Genomic DNA, 8,273 nt, shown 5'->3' on the forward strand with positions numbered 1-8,273 from the left:
CGGCGCGGGGCGGCGGGCGGGGCTCACTCGCCCGTGTGGGTCCGCAGGTGGTACTTGAGCGACTGCTTGTAGCGGAAGCACTTGGCGCAGTGCGCGCAGGGGTAGGGCCGCTCGCCCGTGTGCGCGCGCTGGTGCTCCAGCAGGTGGTGCTTCTGCGTGAAGCGCTTGCCGCACTCGGCGCAGTGGTAGGGCCGCTCGCCCGTGTGGATGCGCCGGTGCTCCAGCAGGTGGTGCTTGCGGATGAAGCTCTTGCCGCACTCGGGGCAGGCGTGCGGGCGCTCGCGCGAGTGCACGCGGCAGTGGTTGGTGAGCTTGGACTTCTCGCTGAAGCTCTTCTCGCACTCGGGGCACTTGAAGGGCCGCTCGCCCGTGTGAGTCCGCTGGTGGCGCAGCAGGTGCGACGGGCGGCTGAAGCTCTTGCCGCACAGGCTGCAGATGAAGGAGACCTCGTGCTTGCCGGCGTGCACGCGCTGGTGGATCACCAGGCTGATGTGCAGGCGGAAGCTCTTCTTGCACTCGGGGCACGTGTAGGGCCGCTCGCCCGTGTGCGTGATCTGGTGCTTGGTCAGGCTGGACTTGTGGCTGAAGCTGCTGTCGCACTCGGGGCACTTGTAGGGCTTGGGCCCGCCGCCGCCGCTGCCGGAGCTGGGCGACTTGGGGCGCGGCTTGAGCGAGTGCTTGGGGGCGAAGCCGGGCCCGCGCTCCGGGGACGCGCAGCCGCCGCGCGCCCGGTGGATGCGCTGGTGCAGCGTGAGCTGCTGCTTGTGGCGGAAGCTGACCTCGCACTCGGCGCACTCGTAGGGCCCCTCCTTGATGTGGCCGCGCTGGTGGATGACCAGGTTGATCTTGAGCCGGAAGCTCTTCCCGCACTCCATGCAGGTGAAGGGCCGCTCCCCGCGCCGCTGCCGCTGCTGCTGCGTCTCCCCGCCCCCTTTACCCCCACCCACGGTCCCTGTGGTCGCTGTCGCATCTCCCCCCTTTCAGTGCAGCCATCGAGCTGGAACGCAGCCCTGCCCTCCGCGCTGAGGGATCCCTCCGCGGGTCACATTCCTGCCTCCAAGTGGGGGGAGGGTGGCAAATGGGGAGGCCTCAGCCCCAGAGCTGGGGTCCTGTGCTCTTGGTTTCCCCCACGCGGTGTCGCAGCTCATGGTATCCCCCAGAGTACCAAGGGGTGCAGGAGGAGAGGTGTAGTATGCATAATTCTCTTACCTGGTGAATCCAGAGGTGGGGTAGGAGCAAGGTGGTGGATCCACCCCTTACACCCTTGGGAGGTAGGGGGTCTCCAACTAAGGTGGGTACTTGAAGATCTGAGCTAGCTATAGAACCCCGCAGAAGTGTGTGTGGGGGGAGCTACTGTGTGGAGAGAATCCACCCATATCTTCCCAGGATGGCCCACATTCCTAGAGGTTCAGAGCTGAGCTGGATGATCTCATTCCTACACACAGGGGGTGATAGGGAAGTCTGGGCTGGGAACTGGGGATCTGGGTTCTCAGTGTAACTCTGGTCTGGGCTCTGGTGACCTTGAGCAGATTGTTTTCACTTCTGTGTACCTCCTCTGCCTGAGGCCCCCTCGTGTCCCCCTTCTACAGGGGGGCCAGTCTGTGAAACTAGGGGGGACTTAGCTTAGGTGACTTCTTGGGACCCTTAACAGTTCTGGCTCACCTTCTTGTGGATGAATACCCGGGGTCTAGAAAGGGGGGCTTGTCCAAGGTCATTGGTTTCATGGGTTTGAGTAACAATGATAATCAAAATAGCAGCAGAATAAGGCTTAATTGAGTTCTTAGGCATCTTCAGAAGGTGAGTTGATGAGGGTCTCCTGGACCTTCCGGTCACCCTGAAATCTGGGCTGTGCCCACTGGTCTCTTAGAATCTGTCTTGAGAGGGTGGGATTGGGCAGGGGCTCTTCATCTACTCTCCTGTGACCACGCTAATCTGGTGTTTTCCTATGAAGCAACTGTGGAACTAGTCGTGTGACTGTTTGTGGTGGGGAGAGAGATTAAGAGGGCTATGTTTATAGTCTCCTGCCTGCTGGCCCTTAAGAGCCAAGAGACTTATAGCAAACTTCTTCGCTTCAGTTCCTGCTGCACATCGAGGGTCTTCTCGCTTAGGTGCCTCTTTTCCCCCAAACCAATGTCAAGGCAACGCAGAAGTAAGTGTGGGGACTGAGGAATCTTCTAGGTTATGTATCAGAAGGCTTTTGGGTTGGGGGGGGTTCAGCTTTAGAAAACTGGGAGATTTCTTAGTTTGGTCTTTGAACAATTGCAGAGTCGGAATTAGTACTGAATTGTTGATTAAATGAGAGAACATGGCCAGGGGTGCCATGTGGGTGAGTGTGGAGGTTGGAGTTAACAGAAGTTGAGGCGCCTTCCTTGTGCCTGAGAGAAGAAATTCCATTGTGAATGCAAGCTTCAGTTCCTTTGAGTAAATAACCTGTGCTGAGGATTCAGGGTCTTCCCGGCCTCCACCTCTGCTGTCAGGTGTGAAGTCTCAGGTGTGAAGTGGGGCTGTGTCCTTTCTTACCCACTTGACTAGCCGGCGAGAGAATGAGGGAAAGAACTCGAGACAAACAGGGATGGAGTCTACAGACCATGGGGAGCCAGCAAGGGTGTCCGAGCACGGGAGGGCCTAGGAAAGTGGTGTGTTAGGAAGATGGCTCCAGGGTGGGGGCAGGTCTAGGCAGGACAGGTTGGGGTGCAGGGTGGTGAGTGGAAGATCAGCAAGCCGTGAGGAGGCTGTTGCAGCAATCCAGGGGAGAGGTGATGAGGTGAGGACCAGAGACAGGGTGAGAGCTGAGGGAGTAGAAAGGAGTGGCAGCTACGCAGACACCCTGGAGGAGGTGGCAGAGTGATAGGACCAGGAACTAAGCAGATGTTGGCAGTGAGGGCCAGAGAGGGCTGTCAAGGCTCCACTTTTGAGGCTGCTTTGCTGGGGGTTGGTAGCAGAGCTAATGCAGCGGTGAAGAGAAAGACCCCGTGCTCAGCCCTTCCACAGTTTCAGGCAGGAGGCTCGTCTCCCCTTTGCACAGAGAAGGAAACTAGGGCTCAGAGAAGTGAAGACACTGCCCAGAGCTGCTCAGCGTGGAGTTGGCTGAACCAGGATTCAAACCCAGATCTGTCAGATTCCTGTTTAAGGGTAGATGGGTTTCCACCTGTGATTGAGGGGCCTGCAGATCTGGGCAAAGAAGGCCTGAGGCTGTGGGGAATTTGGACTCTGCAGGGAACACAAGTGGGGAACGCACTGTGGGTGGAGAGCAGGGGTTGAGGACTAAGCATTGAAGCTCCCGTGGGCTCAGGGAAGGAGCAGGTGGGAAGTGGGAGAAGAAAGCTAGATGTAGGAAGGGTTGGTCCCATTGGTCAGATGCTCGTGAACGGTAGAGAAGACTGCGGTTGGACAGAGAGCAGCCTTCTCACCGCTGGGAAGATGCCGTGACCGGCCGAGATTGTTTGGTTTTGGTTCCAACGCAACCTTCCCCACATGGGCCAGCCAAGGCACTTGGTCCTGGGCCGCCTGGGGAAGGCCAGAGGACTGCGTGAGGAGCTTTCGCTGCCTATTCACATGCATCGGACTGTCTTACACACAGGGCCATCCTCCTGGTAGGATTTACGGTTCTCACCTTGCAGATAGGAAACTGAGACATTGGGGGAATCAGTTGGAATTCTTTTCACCCCTCCCCTTGCCTCTCAAGCTGCTGTGGCAGGGTTTTAGGTAGGTTCCCTAGCTCTGAGAGGTCACTCCTCCAACAGGAAGGGGGTGGGGCCAGCTTCTCCTTATGTCTCTTCCCCTTTCTTGGGGGGCAGATGTGAGATCAACTCTAGACTTAACTTGGGGGAGCCCTGGGCTTCCAGATAAGGGGCTGGCCCAGCCCTCTCTGGTCTGGGAGATCTGAGATAAGCTGACCACCCTTGTTGCCCTAGACACTGACCCAAAAGTGGGCCACATCCAGGGGCTCTTTGGAGGTCATCATTCTAGCTCTCCTACCTTATAGGTAAAGAATCTTGGGGTCAGGATCATTTTGTAATTGAGAGGGACCAAGAGCTCAAACTTAGGGTTCCTGATTGGCAGGATGGTCTGGTCCTGGCTCAGAATCCCCTTTCCTCCCTAAGAGGCGGGTTTGGGCTGCCAGATGGGCTGGACTTACTGAGAGGAGTGATAGGGAGCTCATGTTAAGTATCCCTTATCAAACGTTATCTTAATAATGGCCCTTCACTCCACTTGAGATTTGTAGAGAGCTCCGGAAGTGGGTGGGAGAGGAGGCCTCTGGTGACTTGGGGACATTTTGTAGCCTGTCATAGCTGCTTCACATCCTGACTGCATTTACTGGCTGTGTGACCCTGGGAAAGTCACTGACCCTTGGGGAGTGCCTGTTAAGTGATGGGACTTAGTGAGCCCTAGTCTGTCTTAATCAGTTAGTACTCAACAGGTGCTAATTTATTATTGTGCTGTAGTGGAAAGGCAGAAGGCTTGAGAGGGCTCTCTACCCCCCTCCCCATTACAATACTTGTGCTTACAATTGGTTGCCTGACTTTCTTTACCTTTCCCAGGCACCCTGAGGTGGATATTAGGCCCACTTTACAGATGAGACAACTGAGGCCAGAAGTTGATTCGTGGGTCCATGGCTTAGAATCCAGGCCTCCTGACTCCCAGCCTTTAACTCTCGACTTCATGGTTGCTACCTCTCCAGCATCTATAAAGTGAGGATATTCATGCCTTGAAGAAACAAAGGAAAGGGTTTTGGAAAGTCAAAATTGCTCCCTGCCTGAAAGAGATTATTATGTCATTGTTAGGAGCAGATACTGACCCGGAAACTCGTTATGACATTTATTAATATTATTGTAGCTAATTCCTCCCTGAACAACTGCTTCTTCCCTCAGGCACCTGTGGGATGGGATCCTCCCCTCCCAGTGCAGACACTCCCTGCCCCCCAATATTTACCTTAGAACCGGCCTGTCAGCCCTGCCACCCCCTCGGGTGGGGCATCACCAAGGGAAGCAAGGAGGGGAATTCCCTGTCTCCAAAGCAGGGTACAGAATTCCCCTCTCTGGGCAGGAGCTGAGGCTGTGGCCCCTTACCCGTAGCTCCCGCAGGCTGGTGGACTCTCAGACATTCGGAGTGAGACCCAGGGCTGGCCTGCTTCCCGGTTGGGTGACCTTGAGCAGGTCACTTTCCCCTGCACCTCCTGTGCTCCTTTGTAAAAAGGGCTTGTCACACACACCTTCCAGGTTTCTCTGAGACAGAAGAGAAAGTGTTCAGAGAGCCGTAAAGCCCTCCACTTGAAAGTTTTTGTTACATTCCTTTCTCTTTGTCTTGCTTCTAAGAGAAGAAAATCTCATGTGCTCTGGGTCCTGCTCTTGCCGAGGCCCCGGCCCGCTCTGCGCCTTGGCTGGCCCTCCCGGGACAGTGAGGGGTTGAGACTGGGAGCCCTGAACACGCTGCTTCCTCGCTCCTGGCCTGGCCTGACCAGGGGAAGTCACAGGAATGGGGGTGGAGGAGGGTGGGGAACAGGGTCTAGTCTCCAGGATTCCAGTTCCTGAGAGAGGCCACCTGGGCAGATGTGCCCTCCCCCCTCATTCCTCTCCCCTGAGTCAGACCTGCCCGGCTGTGGGTGAGCCTCTGCCCCCGCCCCTTGCTTTGGAATGGGGCAGGTTGAGGCCTCACTCCAAGGAGGATGTTGCCAAGACAGTGTGTAAGCATGCGCACATTTGCATGTGCACAGGCCCGTGGCCTTGGCCCCCCTTTTCCCCTGCCCCCCGGCGGAGAAAAGCCCCACAGTGATAGATACAGGCACCTGCCTTCCTGTACACGTGGCCACCTGGCAGGGCCCTGTGTGAGTCTGTGCCTGTTTCAGTGTGTGAAGAGGGCACCCACCTGTAGAGGTGACCCAGTGGGAGACTTTGGAGGTGCTTGCCTGCATACCTGTGTTGGTGGACTGTATCTGAGCTCAGGAACTGCCTCCGAGCTGCCCGGAGTGCGGTGTCTTTGGGGGTGTGGCTGGGGGCAATGTGTCTTCTCTGGTCCCAGAACCCCCTCCCTCAGGTGGGCGGGACTGGCAGTCTGAGCAGCTGTGACTGCCTGGGGACCCTCAGCACCTCTGGACTGTGCTGGGGCAGAAGTCCTGAAATATGAATTCTAAGCCTGACCTTGGGCAAGGTCCTTGTGCTCTAAGCCTCAATTTCTTTGTGAGGTGCATGCCTTCCACCTGAGACTCGGGCTGTGGAGCTCCGCCCCCTAGCCAGCCACAGGTGTGGAGACCTGCGCTTGGGATGGCTCTGGCCTAGCTGTGGGTAGGCGGGGGAGGGCTGTTGCTGGGTAACCAGATGTTATCTCTCTTGAGAGCCTTGGATCTGCCGGGAATTTGCAGCTGTGGTCCAGACCACTAGCCCTGGGCCCTGAAGGAGCTGATGTTCCTCCACCTTGATTATGGGGGAGCTGAGCCCTTAGTGTCCCTGCTTAGCAGGAAATTGTGTCCTACAAGGTTAAAGGGTCCAATTCTGGAGTCAGCTAGAGCTTGGGAAGCCACCTCGTTCTCTGTGCTTCACAGGGCTAGGAGAGTATCTTCCAGTATCTGCCTGGAAGGGCTGTTGTAAGAACTATGAGGACAGAGAGAGACTTTGCCTTCCACCAGCACCTGGCACAGTGCCTGGCATGAATGAATCACCCTGCGGGTTTAGGTCTACTGTTCTTTTCCCTTTGAGTGGGACTGATAGGCATGGATAGGTCTGGCTCAAGAGAAGGAAGAGGGAAGGATGTGGTCAAGAGATCTTAAATTTGTGGGAGTCACAGGCCCCCTGAGTTCTTTTTCAGAGGGGAGATCAGGTTTGTAGCTAGGACTGTGGCTCTGGCTGTTCTGAGTGAGTGGTGATGATGCGCCATCATTTACCAGCTTTTAATGCTTGCCCCGCCCGCCCTTGATTTCCATTTCCTTGTGAAATGGACCTAAATGTGCTCACTTCCTAGGACTGTTGTTTCGAGTTCAGTGACTTGGGGGTATGTCCTGTCCAGCTTGACAGAGTTTGTTCCCCGGAGTGAGCCTCGGCTGTCTGTCTGCTGGGGTGGTTTCTGAGAGGTGGCAGCACGTGGGGAAGGGGCTGCAGAGGGGTCTTACAGTGCAGGAGCCATCGTGAATTCTTCGGTTGCTGGGATTCAGAGGGGAGGAGTATCAGGTGAGTCACAGACCTCTTCCAGGCCTCAGCAATTCTTTGGGGTTGACAGGGGTATCTCCCCTCTCTCTAAATCCCGACAACCTGCGAATTCACTACTGACCTCTTGGGGTCTGAATACAACTCAGCCTCTGCTAAGGCCTGTGGGGCCCCACCTGATCTGGCTTCTGCCCTCCTTTCATCTCTTGCCATTCTTTCCTTGCTTGCCACATTCCAAACACACTGGCCTTCTCTCGCACCTGGGAAACTTCCCCACTCCTGCCTCAAGACCATTATGCTTGCGGTGGCCCTGTCTAGAAGGCTCTACGCCTGGCTTGTTCCTCCTCATTCTTCAGGTCTCAGTTCCAAGGTCCTTTTCTTAGAGCGCTTTCCTTGATACCCCGTAAGGCACCCCTTTCTGTCAGCGCTCCTCAGCCTTCGTTATCTTAAATTATATTGGTTTTTTTTTTTTTATTGTTTATGCCCTTCAGACATTTATTGAGCTAGGCACTGAGCTTATAACTGGTCAAGCAGATAAACTCCCATTTGCTACAGCCGCCCTACTATCTTAATAAATGTTTGCGGGCTGGATGAGTGGATACAGCCATTATAAGGAGGAGCTGGCCTTTTTCCCGTCCAAATGAGGTCACGACTGTGTGATGGAGCTGGATTTGAACCTGGACTTGATTTCCAAGTACCTTTCCCCACCCCAAGCCACCTCTCAACTCTCTTACTGCCCTCACCGATGAGCTGTATCTTGGCCAGTTCTGCTGTTCCATCTAGGTGATACCGCAGGGTTACCGAGTCAGAGTGAGGCCAGTGGGAAGAAGGCTGGAGGAGCCGGTGGCTGGCCTGAGGCCTCCCTCTGCTGTGTGACCTCTGGGCTCTGGGCTCTGCTGTCTCATTATCAAAGCGGTAGAAAGTCCTTTGAAAAGTGTGGGAACGTGCAGAAGAGGGGCCGCTCCTCCAGACACCTCCCCGTTTCGGTTTCGCAGTGCTGTGTCCTGGGTGTGCTCTCAGCCCGCCAGGTGGGCTTCTGCTGCCGGCCGCAGGGGCGCGCCCCTCCCCACCCCCAACTGCCCCCACTGCCCACCAGAGGACTTGTGGGTGGGCGCGTGCCAAGTGTAGCCTGGTGGC

At 56.1% G+C, this 8,273-nt stretch overlaps 1 protein-coding gene across 1 annotated transcript; it reads right to left on the bottom strand.

Annotated features, from left to right (window-relative positions):
• Positions 1 to 6: 6 nt before the first annotated feature.
• LOC105853380 (zinc finger protein 777-like) lies at positions 7 to 1,788 on the bottom strand. The gene is made up of 2 exons (XM_012722099.1): positions 1,663 to 1,788; positions 7 to 977 (listed from the first exon to the last, which is right to left on the bottom strand). The coding sequence occupies exons 1-2, from the start codon at positions 1,786 to 1,788 to the stop codon at positions 24 to 26; spliced, it is 1,080 nt and encodes a 359-aa protein (XP_012577553.1). The 3' UTR covers positions 7 to 23.
• Between the last annotated feature and the right edge of the window lie 6,485 nt (positions 1,789 to 8,273).

This window comes from Condylura cristata, unplaced genomic scaffold (genome assembly GCF_000260355.1).
Source record: "Condylura cristata isolate star-nosed mole 26May11 unplaced genomic scaffold, ConCri1.0 scaffold00008, whole genome shotgun sequence".
Taxonomy (NCBI): domain Eukaryota; kingdom Metazoa; phylum Chordata; class Mammalia; order Eulipotyphla; family Talpidae; genus Condylura; species Condylura cristata.